Here is a 23144-nt window from a genome sequence, read left to right as displayed (position 1 = left end):
CAAGATATGATCTGTCCTGGAGAATGTTCTGTGTGCACTTGAGAAGAAAGTGTAATCTGCTGTTTTTGGATGGAATGTCCTATAAATGTCAATTAAATGTATCTGGTTTATTGTGTCATTTACAGCTTGTGTTTCCTTATTAATTTTCTGTTTGGATGATCTGTCCATTGGTGTAAGTGAGGTGTTAACATCCCCCACTATTATTGTGTTACTGTCAATTTCTTCTTTTATAGCTGTTAGCATTTGCCTTATGTATTGAGGTGCTCCTATGTTGGGTGCATATATATTTATAATTGTTATATTTTCTTCTTGGATTGATCCCTTGATCATTATGTAGTGTCCTTCTTTGTTTCCTGTAACATTCTTTATTTTAAAGTCTATTTTATCTGATATGAGTATTGCTACTCCAGCTTTCTTTTGATTTCCATTTGCATGGAATATCTTTTTCCATCCCCTCACTTTCAGTCTGTATGTGTCCCTAGGTCTAAAGTGGGTCTCTTGTAGACAGCATATATATGGGTCTTGTTTCTGTATCGATTGAGGAAGCCTGTGTCTTTTGGTTGGAGCATTTAATCCATTCACATTTAAGGTAATTAGCAATATGTATGTTCCTATTACTATTTGCTTAATTGTTTTGGGTTTGTTTTTGTAGCTCCGTTTCTTCTCTTATGTTTCCCACTTAGAGAGGTTCCTTTAGCGTTTGTTGTAGAGCTGGTTTGGTGGTGCTGAATTCTCTTGGCTTTTGCTAGTCTGTAAAGCTTTTGATTTCTCTGCTGAATCTGAATGACATCCTTGCCGGTTAGAGTAATCTTGGTTATATGTTCTTCCCTTTCATCACTTTAAGTATATCATGCCACTCCCTTCTGGCTTATAGAGTTTCTGCTGAGAAATCAGCTGTTAACCTTATTGGAGTTCCCTTGTATGTTATTTGTCATTTTTCCCTTGGTGCTTTTAATAATTTTTCTTTGTCTTTAGTTTTTGTCAATTTGATTACTATGTGTCTCAGCGTGTGTCTCCTTGGGTTTATCCTGCCTGGGACTCTCTGTGCTTCCTGGACTTGGGTGGCTATTTCCTTTCCCATGTTAGGGAAGTTTTTGACTATAATCTCTTCAAATATTTTCTCGGGTCCTTTCTCTCTCTCTTCTCCTTCTGGCACCCCTATAATGCGAATGTTGGTGTCTTCATTTCTTTTCATTCTTTTTTCTTATTCTGTTCTGCGGCAATGAATTCTGTCATTCTGTCTTCCAGGTCACTTATCTGTTCTTCTGCCTCAGTTATTCTGCTGTTGATTCCTTCTACTGTGTTTTTCATTTCAGTTATTGTATTGTTAATCTCTGTTTGTTTGTTCTTTAATTCTTCTCGGTCTTTGTTAAACATTTCTTGCATCTTCTCGATCTTTGCCTCCATTCTTTTTCTGAGGTCCTGGGTCACCTTCACTGTCATTATTCTGAGTTCTTTTTCTGGTAGATCACCTACCTCCACTTCATTTAGCTGTTTTTCTGGGGTTTTATCTTGCTCCTTCATCTGGTACATAGTCCTCTGCCTTTTCATTTTGTCTGTCGTTCTGTGAATGTGGTTTTCTTTCCACAGGCTGCAGGACTGTAGTTCTTCTTGCTTCTTCTGTCTGCCCTCTGGTGGATGAGGCTATCTAAGAGGCCTGTGCAAGCTTCCTGATGGGAGGGACTGGTGGTGGGTAGAGCTGGGTTTTGCTCTGGTGGGCAGAGATCAGTAAAACTTTAATCCACTTGTCTGATGATGGGTGGGGCTGAGTTCCCTCCCTGTTGGTTGTTTGGCCTGAGGCGACCCAGCACTGGAGCCTGCAGGCTCTTTGGTGGGGCTAATGGCGGACTCCAGGAGGGCTCACGCCAAGGAGTACTTCCCAGAACTTCTGCTGCCAGTGTCCTTGTCCCCGCGGTGAGCCACAGCCGCCCCCCGCCTCTGCAGGAGACCCTCCAACACTAGCAGGTAGGTCTGGTTCAGTCTCCTATGGGGTCACTGCTCCTTCCCCCTGGGTCCTGTTGCGCACACTACTTCGTGTGTGACCTTCAAGAGTGGAGTCTGTTTCCCCCTGTCCTGTCAAAGCCCTGCAATCAAATCCCAGTAGCCTTCAAAGTCTGATTCTCTGGTAATTCCTCCTCCCGTTGCCGGACCCCCAGTTTGGGAAGCCTGACGTGGGGCTCAGAACCTTCACTCCAGTGGGTGGACTTCTGTGGTATAAGTGTTCTCCAGTTTGTGAGTCACCCACCCTGTGGTTATGGGATTTGATTTTATTGTGATTGCGCCCCTCCTACTGTCTCACTGCAGCTTCTCCTTTGTCTTTGGATGTGGGGTATCTTTTTTGGTGAGTTCCAGTGTCTTCCTGTCGATGATTGTTCAGCAGTTAGTTGTGATTCCTGTGCTCTCGCAAGAGGGAGTGAGCGCACGTCCTTCTACTCCGCCATCTTGATCCAATCTCCAGTAATGAGATATTTTTAAAACCATCCAATTTTGTTCAGATTTTTAATGCATTGTGATGACCAACTCTTCCTTATATATGCCTGATGTAAGATGAATGATTATATCTTATGATACAGTTTCAAGGTTTATTTTTTTATTTTTTATTTTTTAAATGTCTGTATTGGAGTATAATTGCTTTCAGTTTTAAGGTTTTAATGAAGAGTATCATTCTCATTCTCTTAGTGGATAGATAAGTTCCCCCAAATCAGATCCCATTGATCATGCATTGTTTTATTAAGATTAATTTTTAAATAATGCTCTTAATTTGCTACGGAATTTACTAAATTTGCTGAGATCAAATTTCCTAACGTAGTTTCCTGTACATTCCTGTGGAGAAGTACAGGACTGACTAAGCCTATTGAAGAAACTATGTTGTTTCTTTAAAAGTGGTTTCTCAAGCTTGAGATGCAGATATGGGGTGAGAAAACTTAAGGAAACTCCATTTGACAGTCCTTGTTGCTCTATCTAGCAGAAGCATTTTGATGTTTGATTCTTTTCTCCTTATTTAGAGACATCTTCTGTTTCTATTGTATATAAGATATAAGGTATTTAATAATATAATTGATCAGCATGGCAGCATAATTTTTGATCCCCTTAGTAAATTAATAATAAGCTTTAGAGGTCATTTAAGTTCTAGATATAAACCGTTAATTAATTTAATGCTTATTTTTTCAACAGATGTGAATTATTAAAAAGAAAATGGCCCAACGGAGCCCTGTATTTCCTTCTCTTGTCACCGAGGAAAGGTATAATATATGGAAAATATGCATCTAAGGTATACTTTTTCTTTCCACCAATTCCATGAGGGCTGCTAGTGGGTGTGATCATTATAAAAGAATCCTTGTGGCTGTTACTTTATCCAACAGTGACTTTTTTCGAGGGCAAGAGTAGTACTGTTGTGTCCCCTCTCTGGCTTCTGACTTATAGGATACTGTGGACTATTCAGTGACCCTGACAGGTGGAGATTTCACAGTAGCCCTTCAGTACAGTTGCACTTCTGGTCAACAGTGAAATGTACCTCTGGAGGTTTGGGGGCTGATGCCCCTGCTAACCCTTTTATTTATTTATTTTAAAAAAAATTTATTTGTTTGGTTGTGCTGGGTCTTAGTTGCGGCAGGTGGGCTCCTTAGTTGCAGCACACAAACTTAGTTGCAACATGCATGTGGGATTGAGTTCCCTGACCAGGGATTGAACTTGGGCCCCCTGCATTCGGAGCGCAGAGTCTTAACCCCTGCACCACCAGGGAAGTCCCTCTGCTAACCCTTTTATTTATTTTTATTATTATTTTAAAAAATAAATAAATTTATTTATTTATTTATTTTTGGCTGTGTTGGGTCTTTGTTGCTGCGCACAGGCTTTCTCTAGTTGCGGCGAGTGGGGGCTACTCTTCGTTGCAGTGCGTGGGCTTCTCATTGCGGTGGCTTCTCTTGTTGTGGAGCACGGGCTCTAGGCGCGCGGGCTTCAGTAGCTGTGGCACGTAGGCTCAGTAGTTGTGGCTCGTGGGCTTTAGAGAGCAGGCTCAGTAGTTGTGGGACACAGGCTTAGTTGCTCCGCGGCATGTGGGATCTTCCCAGACCAGGGCTCAAACCCGTGTCCCCTGCATTGGCAGGTGGATTCTTAACCACTGCACCACCAGGGAAGTCCCTGCTAACCCTTTTAAATCAGAAGTGGGGTGTCCATAGGCCAAAATTGGCTCATAAAAGTACATTGTTTGGCCTGGATCATCTTAAATACTTTTTTAATGAATTGTTAACATTTTAAAAAATCAGGTGACTTCACATTACAAGCCTACATTTCCTGCCTCTTCTTGAAATATCACATGATCTGGAAAAACGGATCTGCATTCCCAGATGGTCACTCATGGGTGGAGCAGAATTGTGGCTCCCTTTAGTTGAGGAATGCCCTGTCAGTTCTCCAAAGTCCCCACCACTCCCTAGTGTTTTCTCTGTGGTGTGCTTCACTCATTTATGTCCCCTGCCTGACCCTTGTAGGCATTTGAGTTTGTAGCCCCTGCTTTAGAGGGAGGGAGGAGAAGGGCAGGTCCGGCAATTTTGTTAATAAGCTTTGATCCTCCAGCCTCTTGCTTTGGGAGGTCATGGAGCCTGCTAGCTGCACACTTAACTCTCTGGGGACCATTGTTTAAAGTTGCTGCCTGGCTCACCAAGAAAACTCTCTGGGGGTAGAAACCCTGCCTCAAATCCCATTTAGCTTGTAGGGATAGATAATTTGCCTCTCCTTTTCTGGGAAGTCTTGAATCTGGCTTTAAAAATGACTTTTTCCCAATTGACAACCCTAGTAACGTGGGGCTCCCTTCCGTAGGCGAGTTAGAACGATGCCCCGACACAGCCAGTCCCTGACCATGGCACCCTACTCATCTGTAAGCCTAGTGGAGCAACTGGAAGACAGGATCCTCTGCCATGAGAAAACCACGGCCGCCCTCGTGGAGCATGCCTTCAGGATCAAAGACGACATCGTCAACAGCTTGCAGAAAATGCAAAACAAAGGGGGAGGCGACCGCTTGGCCAGGCTTTTCTTGGAGGAGCACATCAGAAACATAACTGCCATAGTGAAGCAACTGAATCGGGATATCGAGGTAAGGCGTGTGGAAGTCAGGTGGGCTGCATTCCTTTCCACAGACCTGTTCCATGTCTAATGCCTCCCTCCCGAGCAGTACTGTGTTAAGACCAAAGCTGCCTGTCTTGTCTAGTCTTAAGGATTGCCAAGGAAACAGCTTGAACAAATATATTAAATGTATTCCAGTATTTGATAGCAGTTACTGTCAGTGTTATTTGTGTTTAATCTCAGTGTACCTTGCTGATCACTAAATCACTTTTGTTTTGTTTGGCTCTCAAGGGAAAGAGAGGAGAACCAGTCATATAGTTTCCCTGTAATACCCTTCATGTAGCTGAAGACAGCTATTAAATCAATTACTAGGTTGGCCTTTGCTGCTTCAGATTAAATGTTTCTGGGTCATAATGATTATATATAATACAGTTTATTACTCAGACAATCTAGCGATGTGAATTGCTTCTCAGACTCCCTTTTATTGCTTTATTTTTCTCTAAAATGAACCCAATAAAAAGGCAATATTGTCTATTTTTAGAGTTTGTAAATGTACTGCTTTTTATTGAGCAGTCACAGGGACCACAGAATTTAATTCAGAAAGCTTAAGATCATTTAGGGCCTGGGCTAACGTCACTGAATAATGTCAGTATCCTACATGTGTAGTTTGAAAATGTATGAATAAAAGATATATGGTAGATTAAGGAAAATCTTTATTTCACATCACGGAGATTGTATTTTTTTTTTTTTTTTTTTTTGGCTGTGCCACGCAGCTTGTGGGATGTTAGTTCCCCATCCAGGGACCGAACCCGCTCCCTCCGCAGTGAAAACGTGGAGTCCTAACCACTGGACAACCAGGGAATTCCCTGGATATTGTATTTTAGTTATGCTTCCTGAAATCAAGACTCATTTTTTTTCAATGTCAGATTTGTATTTATTTATTTTAACAGCTTTACTGAGGTATAACTTAAAAGCCACAAAAATCCACCCATTGTAAGTGTATAATTCAGTGATTTGTAGCAAATTAACAGAATCGTGCAACCATCAACACAGTTCAGTTGTAAAACCTTTCAATCACTCCTCAAATTTATATAAGCCTGTTTGCCGATAATCCCTCCTTCCACCCCAGACCCAGGCAACCACTAATCTGCTTTCTGTCTCTATAAATAATTTGTCTTTTCTGAACATTTTGTATAAATGGAATCTTACAACCTGAAGTCTTTTGCATCTGGCTTCTTTCACTTAGCGTAATCTTTTTGAGGTAAAGCCATGTTCTGGCATGTATCAATATTTCATTTATATTTATGTCCCAGTAGTATCCTATTGTATGGCTATGCAGCATTCCTTTTATCCACTTATTAGTTGATGGACATTTGGGTTGTTTCCAGTTTTAGCTGTTGTGAATGAAGCTGCTGTGAACATGTGTACACGTCTTTGTGTGGAGATATATTTTCATTTCTCTTGGGTGAATTGCTAGGCGTGGACTTGCTGAGTCTTGCAGTAAGCTTATGTTTAACTTTTTAAAACATAGCCAAACAATTTTCCAAAGTGGCTATACCATTTTACAATCCTACCAGCAATGTGTGAGGGTTCCAGTTTCTCCACATCCTCACCAACACTTGCTATTATCTGTCTTTTTGATTATAGTCATTATAGTGGATGTGTAGTGGTATTTCATTGCACTATTAATTTGCATTTCCCTAATGACTAATGATGTTGAGCACTTTTTCATGTCCTTATCAGTCATTTGTGTGTCTTCTTTGGTGAAGTGTCTACTCGAGTCTTCTGCCCATTTTTTAAAATTATTTTTTTATTGTGTGTAAGATATTTATCACTTTAACCATTTTAAAGTGTGCAGTTCATTGACATTAATTACATTCACAGTGTTGTATGCAACCATCACCACTATCGGTTTTCAAAACTTTTTGATTATCCCAAACAGAAACTCTGTTCCCAATAAACAGTAATTCTCCATTCCACTCTCACCTCAGCCCCAGGTGACCTCTGTTCTACTTTCTGTCTCTATGAATTTCCCTATTCTAGGTATATCACATAAGTGCAATCACACAGTATTTGTCCTTTTTGTGTCTGGGTCATTTCACTTAGCGTAATGTTTTCAAGATTTATCCATGTTGTAGCATGTGTCAGAATCCATTTTTTAAAAAAATTTATTAATTTATTTATTTTTTATAAATTTATTTATTTAGTTTTGGCTGCATTGGGTCTTCGTTGCTGGGCGCGGGCTTTCTCTAGTTGTGGCGAGCGGGGGATACTCTTCGTTGCGGTGCGCGGGCTTCTCATTGTGGTGGCTTCTCTTGTTGCAGAGCACGGGCTCTAGGTGCACGGGCTTCAGTAGTTGTGGCTCACGGGCTCTAGAGCGCAGGCTCAGTAGTTGTGGCGCACGGGCTTAGTTGCTCCACGGCATGTGGGATCTTCCTGGACCAGGGCTCGAACCCGTGTCCCCTGCATTAGCAGGCGGATTCTTAACCTCTGTGCCACCAGGAAAGTCCCAGAATCCATTTTTAAATTAGGTTATTTGTCTTGTTATTGAGTTGTAAATTTTCTTTATATAGTCTAAATACAGGTCCCTTATCAGATTTGTGATTTGCAAAATATTTTCTCCCATTCTATGGCTTGTATTTTCATTCTTCCAATGGTGTCTTTTGAAGCACAAATTTTACAAATTTTAATGAAGTCCAGCTTATCAGTGTTTTTTATGGTTTATATTTTTGGTGTTGTGTCTTAAGAACTGTTTGCTTAACCCAAGGTCACAAGGCTTTTCTGCTCTGTTTACTTCAAATTATTTTAGTTTTTACCTTTAGGTCTATGATCCATTTTGAGTTAATTTTCATGTATGAAGTGAGATTAAAGATCTAAGATTTTCCTTGAATATCATATGAAAAATATTTATCATTTTCCCATTTGTCCCTTTGTTAAAAAAGAATGGATCATAAAATTTAAGGGTTAATTTCTGAATTCCTTTGATCTTTATGGCTTTCCTATGCTAATACCACATTGCCTTAATTTCTAGCTTTAGAGAAATCATGATTTCAAATCATTTTGTAGTAGTATAAGTCCTCCAACTTTGCTCTTTTTTTCAAAATTGTTTCAGCTATTCTAGGTCCTTTGCATTTTCATATAGACTTTAGGATTAGCTCGTCAGTTTCTATAAAAAGCCTGCTGAGATTTTGACAGAGACTGCTTTGAATGAGATCAGTTTGGGGAGAATTTCTGTCTTAATATTGAGTCTTCGATTGTTTCAAAGAATCAATTCTTGGTTTTATTATCTTTTCCTATTTGTTTTTTTGTTTTATATTTCATTGCTTTCAACTCTATATTGTTTCCTTTTTCTGTGCTTGCTTTAGTTTAGTTTGTTTTTCTTTTTCTAGTTTCTTAAGGTGGAAACTTAGGGAGTTGGTTTGAGATCTTTCTTTTCTGATAATGGTGTTTAAAGCCATAATGTGTCCTCTAAGCACTGCTTTGGCTGCTTCCATGAGTTTTGGTATGTTGTGTTTTTGTTTTCATTCAGTTCAAAATATTATAAAGTTTCCCTTTTGATTTCTTTTTTTGGCGCATGTGTTACTTAGAAGTGTGTTATTTAATTTCCAAATGTTTGGGGTTTCCCCAAATTTATTTCTGTTGTGAATCTCTAATTTCACATGGGCAGAGAACATACTTTGTATATGTTTAATCTTTTTAAATTTATCGAGACTCTTTTGCAGTTATTGAAATGTCCAGTTTTTATTGTTGAATTGTCTATTGCTCCTTTCAGTTCTGTCAGTTTCACTTCATGTATTTTGGGGCTTTGTTGTTACGTGTGTATACATTTATAATGTGTATATTTTCCTGAGGTAGTGGTTCTTCTGTCATTATAAGATGTCTCTCTTTATCTCTAGTAATATTTCTTGTCTTAAAGTCTATTTTGTCTGATATTAATGTAACTATTCTGGCTCTTTTATGGCTACTGTTTGCATAGTTGATTTCCTTTTTTTTTTTTTTTAATTTTATTTATTTATTTATGGCTGTGTTGGGTCTTCGTTTCTGTGCTAGGGCTTTCTCTAGTTGCGGCAAGTGGGGGCCACTCTTCATCGCAGTGCGCGGGCCTCTCACTATCGCGGCCTCTCTTGTTGCGGAGCACAAGCTCCAGACGCGCAGGCTCAGCAATTGTGGCTCACGGGCCTAGTTGCTCCGCAGCATGTGGGATCTTCCCAGACCAGGGCTCAAACCCGTGTCCCCTGCATTAGCAGGCAGACTCTCAACCACTGCGCCACCAGGGAAGCCCCTGATTTCCTTTTTTGATGATTCTCACTCAGCTTATACCTAAGTGAGGTCCTAGTGTACCACATGATTAACAATTTTCACTGTCCTTTCAGATTACCACATACACTTTACTAAGGACAGAGATTTACTCAGAGTTGTACTCTAAGTACATTTGTCTTTAGGGTTCTAAAATTTCTGGTCTATCCTTCTTTTGATGTTTAAAGAAAAGGACCATGTGTTTGTTATAAGGGGATGTCGTGGATCTTTGTTGCTTTGGTGACTGATGGCATCCATTCCAATTTCTTTGGGTCATAGCAATTTTATTTCCCTTTGGAGCTTGAAATCTGTGCAGAGTTTTCCAATGACAGGAGTGCCATCCCTGCAGCTGTACCTGTAGGTTGCTGGGCAGTGGTTCTTGCTGCCTGGACCCTAGGAAATACCTTTTCTTTTCATTTCTTTTCTTTTTTTTTTTTTTTTTGATGTGGACCAATTTCAGAGTCTTTATTGAATTTGTTACAATATTGCTTCTATTTTATGTTTTGGTTTTTTGGCCATGAGGCATGTGGGATCTTAGCTCCCCAACCAGGGATCAAACCCATACCCCCTGCATTGGAAGGCAAAGTCTTAACCACTGGACCACCAGGGAAGTCCCAGAAATACCTTTCGTGTCTTTTTCTCAGTCTGGATCCCCAGCTACCCTGTTGATTGTGTGCACTTCTCCCCTATATCCTTCCAGCATATTCCAGATTTTCCAACTAAGTTAGCCAGAGTCAGGTTCAATTGCCGGCAGCCAAAGAACTCTAATGGTATCCAAGGGGCATAGAACGCTTAAGAGATTGCTGTAGATAATTTACTTGTTTTTGGAAGGTGGTGTCTATATTTAGAATGATCTTTCCAGTTTTATATTTGAGTGCGAAAGCAATTTTATCCCAGAAGCTGAATAACTTGGCAACCCCAAGTTGACACCTTCACAAAATTAAAAAAACCCCAACTTAAACATTTCTGTTTTGAAAAGAGAGATATATTAGGGGGCTGATAGCCCTGCTGCACTCAAATCTAGAGAGGGTGATAGATAAAATCAAAGTGATTGGGGATAAATAATGATTCTCAGATTCCTGTTCCCTCCACCAGTGGCAAGAAATGTGTCACAAAAAATTGCAAACACCCCTATGTTTCATGTTAGAAGGTAGTGTGACTTCCCCATTTCTCTATGGGTACTCTGCTGGGTTCTCTTTGTTTATGTGGGTGGTGGACAGACCAGAGACTGGAGACAGTCTATTCCACATTACTGTCCTGAGGTAAAAGCAGAGAGTGTAACTCTACCCTTAGAAAACTCTGGACTGAATTTTTTCTGTCCCCGTAAGAGGTGATAGTGCTTTAGCTGCAGCTGTAGGATCTGGGGAATAACTTTCCCTTTGTACTAATCCAACCATCAGAACCATTTAAAATATATAATTTCCAACCTCAGCTGAGCCCTCAGTGCTGTTGAAAAGTTCCTTCATTCTAGGAAGCCCTCACTACCAGTTCCCTCCCTGGCCCTAGTTCTTTTTCCCTTATTGTATCCTGGGCACCCAGCACTTGATGCTGTTACCGTAGTATTTACTGAATAGGACTGACATTGTTTCTTTGCAAGTCTGTATCCCCTGATAGAATGGGAGCCCTTCAAAAAAGAAAGGGGTGGGATAGGGAGGGTGGGAGGGAGATGCAAGAGGGAGGGGATATGGGGATATATGTATACGTGTAGCTGATACACTTTGTTATACAGCAGAAACTAACACAACATTGTAAAGCAATTATACTCTAATAAAGATTTTTAAAAAAAAAAAAGAAAGGACCTTTGTCTTACTCATCTTCACATTGTCCACAATGTTTGGAGCAAATTGCCATGAATGCTTATTAAGTGAATAAATGCCTATTTCAGACTGAAGCCCATTGCAGATCTTATGGTAGCAAAAAGAACTAGAAGAGACTCTGAGGTCATTTGTGCAAACTGAGTCCTTTTCAGATGAGGCATCCTAGGCCCAGGGAAGTGAAGAGACTTCTCTGAGATCTCAAGGCCAGTAAGTGGCAGTGCTGAGACTAAACCCAGACTGTTAAACTCCAAAGATAAGCTCCTTTCACTTCTCTACTTTGCCTCTTGGAAGCGCCTCTAGAACCCCAATCTTAGGTAACCAACTCTCAAATGTGACAGGCAGTGCTATTCAGTCATTCTTTGCTTTCTGAGTATTTCTACTCCCTCAGGAAGAATTTCTTCATGAAACTAGGTAATTAAAGCTTTAGTTCTCACTGAGTTCTCCCCTGCCCCCTCATTCCTTTGGTGTGAGTTCATTGAACTGCTTAGATAATTACAGTTAATAGCAAACATACCTAGGAATCCAAAGTCATTAATCATTTAGGCCTTTGCTAATTATTTTTCTTTAAGATGTCTTTTTAACACGATTTTTCTGTAATGTGTATTTAAGATGATTTTTAAATAATTTACAATGCAGTGAGTTTTTCCATCTGAAACACATTTTATGTAATGATTGTTCTTCCCTTAACCAGACAACACTCTTCCATTTACATATATTTTTGGAGTGTGCAGTTTGCAAATGAATAGATGATTTCCGTTGTAGAGAGGGAAGTCTGAGTAAAATCTAATTCTGGAAAAAAATTTACTTTGCATATATGAGCATTTACTTTTTTGTAACTGGTAATAATTATATATCATTATAAAGTAACAGAAGAAAGTTTGGAAATCTAATAGACTTTTATATGAAACACTAATTACATAGTTTTGTATATATTGTGAGCCTAAGCATGTTTACCCAAACATAACCAAAATTAGGATGCTTAATGAGACATCAGAATTGCCACATTGTAGCCAAACTCTGTTAAAATGAAATCTTGTTGTAGATTAAAAGTACTAAAAGGAAGTCTTTATATATAAGCAATATAAAATTAGGAGAGTGGATGTTATGCAAAGGCAATATGCATATTTAAAGCAAAGAGATGTGAAGATACTCAAATTGTATTTAAATGATATGAAAGGTGTATTTTTTTGTCTATAGATTCTTAATGAATTTCTTCTGTAAATTGCCTGGTTTTTAGGTTATTTTCATTACTGGTTTACACTGGTTTTTCAGTTCACTCAGTAAAACTTACTGGGTATTTGTTTTGTAAAAATCTGTCCCTGCAGGTGGTTTTGTATTATAAAACTAAAGCTGAAACCATTCTTGACATGTACAGCTCAGTCCAGGCTCCTGATAGAGCTAGTCGAATTGAGATATGTTAATACTGTATCTTGGTAAATTTGCCTCAATAAGTCTTTATGGTTATCATGTGGCTCTGTACACAGTTATATACAGGAAGAAAAGTAAAATACATTGTCAAACCACTAGCCTATGTGATCCTCAAGAACTAGAACTGAGTCTTAATTTTTCTATTTTTAGCACCTACACAGTACAGTGTCTAGCACATTGTGGGAGCTCAGGAAATCTTTCATAATCAAAGGCTCTGGGGTCCTTGGTTCTTCGAGAATCCTGTAGTTATTGCCCGTATTCTATCAGCAGATTCCAATGTCAAAACAGATGACTCTGTGGGCTAGTGTCTAGTAGGTGCTTGATAAATGTTGAATGAAAGAATATTGTTTTAATACATCCCGACTCATTGTCTCCATTGGCAGTTTGCCTTGCTATGTGGAGTATGTTATCAATTATTTATTCCTCAGAAACTTTCCACAAATTATCATCATCATTATAAATTCAAAAGAGGTAATGTAGTCAACTATGAATTATACATGTCTGGATTATCCATACTGCCTTTGATTTAAGCTCATATCAGTCCCTGGGAACCAAATCCTGGTAAGCAGTCCCTGGCCCTTTTGTGGGGTAAGCTTTCCCTTTCATGCCAGTTTGATGGCTTAGGGAAGTGGTTGGGACCCCCATGTCCCCTTGGGGCTTTCAGCGTGTCTTTGGCCAGGGTCTGCTACCCAGCTGATTAGAATCTGCAGACCTACTCTTTGTTTCCATGTACTCAGGCTTCATGATGTCCGGCTGGCTTGGGGTGTTGGCTTTGACTTAGGTGGGAAATGGGAAAAATGTATCAAACCCTCATCTAATTGACTAGATTACACATAATTTTCTAGCTTAATAATTTGCAAATGGGCTATTGAAGAGTTTGCTGAACTCAAGCGATATGTGCAGAGTTGGGCCTTATTGGCAAGTCAGAGCAGAGGTGTGGGCGATGATGTTAACGTATAGTTGGACGGACAGACGGGAACTTGGTTCAGTGTGAATCTAGCACTGTCAACGAGGAGAGAATCTTAGCCATTGGACCTCATGTAGTTACCTAAAAAAGGAATGTCAGCCTGCAGCTGCATGATCTTGTCCCATTGGAACAGGTATATTAGCAGAGGGACTTTGATGATTATCGTGTGTATTAGTCCGAGACCGCCAAAGAAATAGAACCAATAAATAGGATATGTTTACTGTAAGGTATTGGCTCACATGATTATGGAGACTGAGGAGTTCTACCATCTGCCATCTGCGAGCTGGAGAACAGGAAAGCCGGTGGTATAATTCCAAGGCCTGAGAGCCAGAGAGCCAATAGTGTAGATTCCACTCCAGGTCTGAAGACCCGAGACCCAGGAGTGCTGAGGGCAGGAGAAGATCAGTGTCCCAGCTTAGTCAGGCAGAAAGCGAATTCCACCTTCCTTCTCCTTTTTTTTTTTTTTTTGTATTATGACACTCAGTGAATTGGATGATGCCTTCCCACACTGGGGAGGGCCTTCTGCTTTACTAAGTTCACCAATTCAAATGCTAATCTCTTCTGGAAACACCCTCACAGACACACCCAGAAATAACGTTTATCCAGCTGTCTGGGGATCCCATGACCCAGTTAAGCTGACATATAATGAACTATGGATAATGATCCAAATTCTTTTTTTTTTTTTTTTTTTTAACTCTACCCGCTAGACTTGGCTTGTCATGTGGCTTGACTCTAGGGGGAGAAGGTAGTGAATGGAGTTTGAATATTTGTTTAGTTCTGAATATTTGATAGACGTTTCCAAAGTAAATTAACAAGTTGGTGTTTAGGTGTCTGCCCTGTCTCTAATACATTTTAGCTTGTCTGACTCCATCTTTGAGGGCCTGAGCAGCTCCCAGGCACCAGCTAGCTAAGAGTCTCTGAGCCTTCAGTGTAGATGATCAAATCCTGGAACATGGAGCTAAAATAACTGACAAATTACTCAGCTACCTGCTGGGAGCCAGGCCTTATTAGAGGCACTGGGGCTAAAGTAGTGACCCAGGCATGCAAGGCCCCTGCTTTTAGGCCTGCTGTACATTCTGCTGGGGCTTATAGGAGTAAACCCTAAGTAGCCGAGGTAATTTCAGCCTAAGTCCAGGGCTCTGATGAGGTAATATGATGGAGAGTGATTGTGGGGCTATTTTAGGAAGGGTGATGGGGGTCTAAGGTGACATGTGAACTGAGACTGGGGTGACAGAAGGACCAGCCAAGCCGAGGCGGTGGTGTCGGGGCAGGAGACACACAGAGAAGAGAACATACCAGAGAAAAGGCACGGCAGGTTCCAAGGCCGTAAGGCGGAAGAAGCTCGGCATGTTGGAGGAGCAGAAAGAGGACCAATGGGACTGTAGTGTCACTGGGGGTGGGGTGGGGTGATGGGAAGCCATTACTTAATTTTAAGCAAAAGAATTTAGAGAATTCATTCATATGCTTGGCGCTGAGGATATACTAGTGAATAAAACAGATTAAAATCCCTTGCCCTCGTGTTGCTTGTGGACTGACTTGTGTTTCAGAAAGATCACTCTGGCTGCTGCCTGGAGAAGGGAATGTAGGGAAGCAAGAACAGAGGCAGGGAGACAGGCTAGGGGTGTCCAGAGCGGCTTGGATTAGGGAGTCAGGGTGGAGATGGGGAGAGGTGGATGGATTCTGGATCTGTCTTGGAGGTCAAGCTGATAGGACTTCCTGCATGTTGGCGTTAGAGAGACTTCTGTTTCGGACTTGGCAAGTGTTAGTGACCCACTGAATATCCAGGTGGAAATGCCAAGAAGGCAGTTGATATATGAGGCTGGAACTCTGGAGCGTTTTAAGTCCTAGTGTGAAGATTAAAAAGCTATGTAAGAAGATACTGTCTTATAAGGCCCTGCCCTACTGTAATTGGGCCCTTCTGCATGTGATATTGGAGTCACACTTTCATTTTCAAATCCTCACAAATCCAGGAAGAGTTGAAGAAGGAGAAGCATAGAGGGCTGTTTCTTCTTGGTCATCCCTAGGCACCCCTAGCCTGTCTGGGTGGTGAGGTCCCCGGGTGTGGGTCCTCATCACCTTTGCATAAACGGCATGATAGAATGCTATGAGGCTCACACAGTGGTGCCATTTCCTACTGCCTCTGGGAAGGAATCTTCCTTAAAGATAGGCCCTATATTAGAAAAAATAAATGAAGACCCGGGACATCACTTTTTCAAGGGGGCCGGCCTCTTCTCTCTGCTCATGTGGGTTTAGGCCACGCACTTTCCACCCTGTAGCCTTACCTGCTGCAGCTGAGCTTCCTGAAGGCAGGCCTGGTGCACAGCACATAGTAGGCCTACAGAAAAGAGTTTCTTGAATTGAATTGGCAATAATGGAGAGTTGATGATATACTTCGGGTTGTAACTTTTTTAAAGTAAACATATCATGATGATATATCGTCCCAAAATGACAAATTAGGAAATGTTTCTGGCTTTACAGAGGGATTGTTTTTCTAAGGCTTCATCATAGAATTCCTTTAAATAGTAACCTCTCTGATCTCCCTGTGCTATATGTATATGTGTGGCTGATTCACTTTGTTATAAAGCAGAAATTAACCCACCATTGTAAAGCAATTATACTCCAATAAAGATGTTAAAAAATAAGTAAATAAAATAAAGTGATATCCTTCAGATTAAAAAAAAAAATAGTAACCTCTCTAATGCCTTCTCTTTTCACATAACTTTTCAGTAATGTGAATATTGTGTTAAGTTCAGACACAATTCTTTTCTGTATTACTCAAAGAAAGCACTTCTAATATAATATCTTATTCATCTGCATAAGAATTCTGAAAGTTAAATGGGCTTTTCTTATTTCTAATCGGTAAAACACACATACATATACACACTTTTTTTCTTCTGGTTTTAAAAGTAGTGTAAGCCCATTGTGGAAAATACAAAAAAGAGAAATCAACCATAGTCTAACCGTAGAGATAAGCAGGTCATTAATATTCTAGTATTATTTTTTATGTACCTTATACAGAGCTGTAATCATGCTGTGTATTTATTTTGTACCCTTTCTTTTTGCTTACTATTAAATTGTACATATTTTCTCTTGTTTTTAAAAGCTCACCATGAACCTCTTACTGGTGCATAATAATGTACCATGCAGATACCTTGTAAAATACTTTGTATATGCATCACAATATGAAGACATCTTTGTGCATTCATTTTTGTCATTCATGTTATTATTTGCTTTATGATTAATTTCAAGAACTAGAGTTACAGGGTCAAAGGTTATGAACATTATGAATATATTTTGAAGGATCATACTCTGGAAAAGTTGTATTGTGAAGGGCCAACTGTGCATTTTCAATTTTTGATATGCATTTTAATACTATAAATTTAAAGTATTTCCTTCTTTAATACATGGAAATGGTGTGATTTTAAAAGTTTTTTTGTCTAAATTTTTTTTTTTATTAATTTATTTTATTTATTTATTTTTGGCTGTGTTGGGTCTTCGTTGCTGCATGCAGGCTTTCTCTAGTTGCGGTGAGCGGGGGCTACTCTTCATTGCGGTGCGCAGGCTTCTCATTGCGGTGGCTTCTCTTGTTGCGGAGCACGGGCTCTAGGCGTGCAGGCTTCAGTAGTTGTGGCATGCGTGCTCATTAGTTGTGGCTTGAGGGCTCTAGAGTGCAGACTCAGTAGTTGTGGTGCACGGGCTTAGTTGCTCCGCGGCACGTGGGATCTTCCCAGGCCAGGGCTCAAACCCGTGTCCCCTGCATAGGCAGGAGGATTCTTAACCACTGCGCCACCAGGGAAGTCCTATTGCTTCTGTTTTATGTTTTGGTTTTTTGGCCGTGAGGCACGTGTGATCTTAGCCGAACCCGACCAGGTGATCGAACCCGCAGCCCCTGCATTGGAAGGCGAAGTCTTAACCGCCAGGGAAGTCCCAGACAGGCTGAACCTTTTAAAAAATGTGTTAATTATTTTTAGCACCTGTTTGGTGAATTGCTCTTCATGGTCTTTGCTTAGTGATTTTTTTTGACTGAGAAACAACTCAAATGAAATGATTGGTTGGAGCCTTTGTCATTTCTCCAGTGTCTAATGCAGTGTTTCTCCAGGAGTGGTCTGTGGACCATGACCATCTGCATCTCTGGGCCCATTCCCTCGCTTTGATTCCCTGGGAGTGGGACCCAGGAACCTGTGTGTTTAACAAGCCACTTGGGGATACTTACACACCCCAAAGATGGTTGAGGACCCATGGTCTTAAACCTTATTATAAACAAAGATTTGAAGCATTATGTACAAAAAAATAAGTATTACTTTCTATTAACTGTGATAAATAGCGTTATTTCCTATTAAAAGAGAAAGAGCTCCCCATTGCCTTCTCATCAGTGGGAGAGTGTCAGAACCAGATTAGTCAGATCTCAAGTTTCCTTGCAAGAGTGTGTTCCAGTGACTAACGTTTTATCATTCACAGGTGATTGTAACTGGTTTGCATTCTTCTATTCTGTTGAGCAGGTTCATTCAGAAAAAGCTGGAAACTACAGCAAATAACAGATAGGTCTAGCAGTTCCAAATTCCTTCCAGTGAAATTTTTTTACTATCACTGTCAGTATCACTCCGTCAATGGTGACTCCAGACAGGTTTCCAATAAGGAAAACACAGAATCCTCACATCCCTCATTTCTGCTTTATACAAGGAAGTTTGAAAATCCTAAAAAAATTGTATATAAGTGTACTACTCTGCATATATGTTATACTTAAAAAATAGTTGATAGTGGAACTTCCCTGGCGGTCCAGTGGTTAAGACTCCACGCTTCCACTGCAGGGGGCACGGGTTCGATCCCTGGCTGGGGAACTAAGGTCCTGCATGCTGCACGGCGTGGCCAATAAATAAATAAATTAAATTTTAAAATATAGTTGATAGAAGGGAGCACAAAAATGATTTATGCAAGCATAAATCTATTGTCTAATAGGGCTTCCCCATTCATTTGCAAATTGGACTGCAAATTGACAGCATACCAGAAATCATCAAACTTCTAGAAATGGTAACAAGTTGCTACACGTGAATGTATCTTTAAACCTCTAGATTGGTGCAGGAGGTGATAGGAAGGTAGTGGCTTAGTGTGCCTTCTTCCCTATTCCCAGTTCCAGTGCCACCTTCCTGAACAGCTGGGATGGGCAGGCAGGAAGGCCTGGAGGAGCCAGCAGAGACCTGGCTGGGGAGAGCCTGGGAGAGAGGTCCTCGACGCCATGGTTTAGGAGTAAGAGAGAGAAGGCCAGTCTCACTGGCCTTGCGCACCATGTGCCTGAGCTGGTCTCCTGTCCTTACCGAGGTGGAGGCAGGCAAGGAGGGGCTGTAGAGATGGGCTGTGTCCCCACTGGCTCCAGGCTGGGAGGGCTGCAGAGAGAAGGACACAGAGATGCTTCCTTCCGGCACCTCACCTGGACCCTGGCTCTGTGCTGTTATCGGCTGCACCTCCAGCTCATAAGCTCCTTCCATTACACCTAGGACTACGTACTTAATCTCACTCCAGTGAGCAGAGAACAAAAAGAAACATCACACTTAAGTGGGCCCGGCAGCCAGAGGGAGGAAGAATAAGCACAGCCCTTAGAACAGACCCAAATGAAATAGGAAACAGGTGGCCCTTGCATGAAAAATAATTAGGGTATGTTATGGCCTGAATGTTTGTGTCCCCTCCCCCAAATTCATATGTTTGAAGCTCTAACCCCCAATGTGATGGTATTTAGAGGTGGGGCCTTTGGGTGGTAACTAGGTTTAGGATGAGGTCATGGGGGTGGGCCCTTACGATGGGATTAGTGCTCTTATAAGAAGAGAAAGAGAGACCAGAGCTTCCTCTTTCTGGCACGTGCAGACATGGTGAGAAGGCAACAGTCTGCAAGCTAGGAGGAGAGCCCTCATAGGACACGACCATGCTGGCACCTGGAGCTTAGAGTTCCTAGCCTTCAGAACTGCAAGAAAGAAATGTTTTTTGTTTATGAGTCGCTCAGTCTGTGGTATTTTGTTACAACAGCTCCAACTGAGTAATAAGACAGAGTGCTTAAGGAGATCCAGGTACAACATAAAATTTCTTCCTTGAACTTAAATTTTTAAAAGTCAGTAGATGAACTAGAGGCAAGGATGGTTACTTTTATGAATTGAATTAGTTACCCACAAGACAAAGCAGAAGAAGTGCTGAAACATCAGTGCCAGATACAAAGAGAGAGAAACCATGGGGGAAAAGATACAAGACTTAGAGGACAGATCCAGGACACCCAGCATGTGAATAATAGGAATTCCAGAAGGAGACAAAGAAACAGAGGGAAAAGAAAAAACAATAATTACATAGAAGAAGAAAATTTACCCAAGTTGAAGATAAATCTGAGACTACAGTTTGAAGTGTTCAATGAGTTCTAGGTAGAATCGAATTTTTTTAAAAAAATCCGTAATTAGGTACATTCTGATAAAAATCCTGAACTCTAAAGATGGAAAACAAGCAGCTAGGCATAAGGAGCCAAGGTGCTTTTAGAGGAAGAAGCATCAGACTTCCTGTCAGCTTCAAGTTCACTGGGAGGAAAGACCTTTAGGTCAAGAGTTTCATACCCTTTCAGTTTATCACCCACCCTTCAGAGCGAGGGAGGAAGATAATAGACATGGCAGGGATCCAGAGAGTCTTTCATCCAAGTGCCTGGTCCGAGGAAAATGCTAGAGGAAAGACTCTAACCAAACACAGTGACTATGCACAGAGACCCTAAGATAGGGGGAAATGAAGAGGAGAAGCACAAAGGTAATCGGTGATCCTTAGAAAAAGACCTGTCATTTCATGTAAATGGATATCGATAAATGCCTGGGACTGGGTAACAGAGTGCTAAAAAAAGAAGAAGAAAAAAATGATAATTGAAAAAGAAGGGCCATTCTACAAGCAAAATTCTAATTGCATCCCAACTAGAAGTATTGAATTATTTTAGCAAAGCCTAGTTGGTGTGGGGAAAAGCAAGAGGGGGAGAAAAGTAAAAATCCTTCCACATAAGTCATCTGGGGTTGAAGGATGAAGGAGGGTGGGTGTGAATGTGCTAAATAAGTGTCTCGTGTGGAGGAGAGGGGTGCTGTGCAGGGATAGAGCCTGGAGTAGGTGCGTATATGGTTATAAATGTTGGGAAAGGAGAGGTAGCCGTTCATGGACTAGCAATGTCCAGAACATTCCCCAGTTAACAAGGGGAGAAAAGGCAATGAACGGTAAGCTGATTAAACCAGTCAAAATAGGGAAAAGGAGAAAGGAAACACCAACAAAAAGCACCATAAATTGTAAATCTAAAGTGAGATGTAACAACAAGGTCCTACTGTGTAGCACAGGGAACTATATTCAATATTCTGTGACAAACCATAATGGGAAAGAATATGAAAAAGAATATATATATATATCTATATATAAAGAATATATATATATATCTATAGATACATATATAGATATATATAATGTATAACTGAGTCACTTTGCTGCACAGAAGAAATTAACACAACATTTTTTTTTTAAAGGTGTTTTCGTAGATTAGCTAACTGAAATGCTACATTTGATTAATTAATTAATTAATTAATTAATTTATGGCTGTGTTGGGTCTTCGTTTATGTGCGAGGGCTTTCTCTAGTTGCGGCAAGTGGGGGCCACTCTTCATCACGGTGCGCGGGCCTCTCACTATCGCGGCCTCTCTTGTTGCAGAGCACAGGCTCCAGACACGCAGGCTCAGCAATTGTGGCTCACGGGCCCAGTTGCTCCGCGGCATGTGGGATCTTCCCAGACCAGGGCTCGAACCCGTGTCCCCCGCATTGGCAGGCAGATTCTCAACCACTGCGCTACCAGGGAAGCCCTAACACAACACTGTAAATCAACAACACTTCAATAAAATTTAAAAAAAAGAAAGTGAGATGGAAGGACGAATGAAAATATAAGGCAGCATAATGTCATGATTGAGAGCACAGTCTGTGGAGCCAAGCTCCTGGTGCAAATCCCAGCTCCCTCAGGTATTGACTGTGGCTTTGGGCAAGTTACTTGATCACTTAGAGATTTCACCACCTGTGAAATGGGGATAATAATAGTCCCTCCTTCATAGCGTTTTGTGAGAATTAAACCAGTTAACATACCTATAGCACTTAGAACAGTGTCTGGTGTATAGTTAGACCAAGCAGATATCTGCTTTATTATTTATGAAGTATAGTAGCAATGTTAATATTAGGTAAGATGAAACTTAATATTACAAGCACTAAATCAGATAAAAAAAGTTATTATATAATGGCTATGGCCACTTTGATCATACATAAATCTGTATGTCCAAATAAAATGGCAGCTAAATATGTAAAGTAAACAGCATTAAAAATGTAAGGAGACTTTGATGAAAGTATCTTACAGTGTAAGAATTCATAACACCTCTTTCATAGTTGGAGTGATCTAGTAGACAAAAATAAATAAATAAGTCAGCAAACTCAATCTAATATGCAGTATTGAACCTTTTGTTCCTTGAATAGGTTTTTGCATGAAACTTTTGAAAAATCAGTCATGTGCCACAAAGCAAGCCACAATACATTCAAAAAATTAAATATATTACAGATCATATTTTTGATCATAAGCCAGTACAATTAGAAATAAATAGTAAAAATGATAGAAAAAAAACTCCTTGAAAATGAAGAAATACAATTCTAAGTAATCTTTAGATACCTAGATATCCTTAGACCAAAGAGGAATTCAAAACTGAAATTAAAACAATAAAAAAGAAAACACTTCACACACAACCCGTGGACACAGAAAATACTGTACTAAAAGGAAAATGTCTTCATTATTAAGGAAGAAATAGTTAAAATAAAGGAACTTGGTACTCATCTTTTTAAATAACAACAACAACAAAAAAACAAAGAAAGCAAAAGAGAATAAATACTCAAGTTGACATCAGGCAAATTGGAAAATTTTAAAAAGTGGCTGAAAGGGAAATGATACGAGAAATCAAAAGCTTTCTCTTTGAAAAGAAGGAGGGACTTCCCTGGTGGCACAGTGGTTAAGAATCCACCTGCCAGTGCAGGGGACATGGGTTCAAGCCCTGGTCTGGGAAGGTCCCACATGCCGTGGAGCAACTAAGTCCGTGCGCCACAACTACTGAGCCTGTGTGCCACAACTACTGAAGCCCGCGCACCTAGAGCCTGTGCTCCGCAACAAGAGAAGCCACCACACCGTTGGTGAGAAGCAACCACACAGTGGCCTGCGTACTGCAACGAAGAGTAGCCCCCGCTCGCCGCAACTAGAGAAAGCCTGTGAGCAGCAACAAAGACCCAATGCGGCCAAATAAATAAATACATTTATTAAAAAAAAAAAAGAAGAAGAGAGTGTGGTAATGGGGTGAGGGGAGTGTGGAGGACAGAATACAGGGAGAGGAGGAGGGAGGGGGAAAGGAAGCGGTGAGCAAAAGGATAAGGAAATGTTCAAAGAAACGTCTGATGCAAACTTTTGCTTTTGAGGGGTCTCCTGTAACCTAGGACTTGGGTTTTCATATCTGTCTGTCTGTGCTTAGTGCTTCTGTCTCAGATTCTTTGCTGGTTTGTCAGGCAGCATTG

The 23144-nt window shown here is 40.6% G+C and overlaps 1 protein-coding gene across 3 annotated transcripts in view; it reads left to right on the top strand.

The window, feature by feature from the left end:
• The first annotated feature begins 3174 nt into the window (after positions 1-3174).
• The window catches only part of FAM81A (family with sequence similarity 81 member A), a 53629-nt gene continuing 33659 nt past the window's right edge, over positions 3175-23144 (top strand). For 2 of the 3 annotated variants that reach the window (XM_036844434.1, XM_036844433.1), the window contains exons 1-2: positions 3181-3242; positions 4816-5089. In XM_036844434.1, the coding sequence (XP_036700329.1) occupies positions 3196-3242; positions 4816-5089 (321 nt within the window). In that variant the 5' untranslated portion in view covers positions 3181-3195. Of the gene's footprint in view, positions 3272-4815; positions 5090-23144 lie in introns of all 3 variants that reach the window. The other variant, XM_036844435.1, reaches the window with a different exon arrangement.

The sequence above is a fragment of the Balaenoptera musculus genome, chromosome 2 (genome assembly GCF_009873245.2).
Source record: "Balaenoptera musculus isolate JJ_BM4_2016_0621 chromosome 2, mBalMus1.pri.v3, whole genome shotgun sequence".
In the NCBI taxonomy this organism is placed as follows: Eukaryota; Metazoa; Chordata; class Mammalia; order Artiodactyla; family Balaenopteridae; genus Balaenoptera; species Balaenoptera musculus.
Note: the sequence above shows the minus strand (reverse complement) of the source record. Positions and strands in the feature narration are given on the sequence as shown.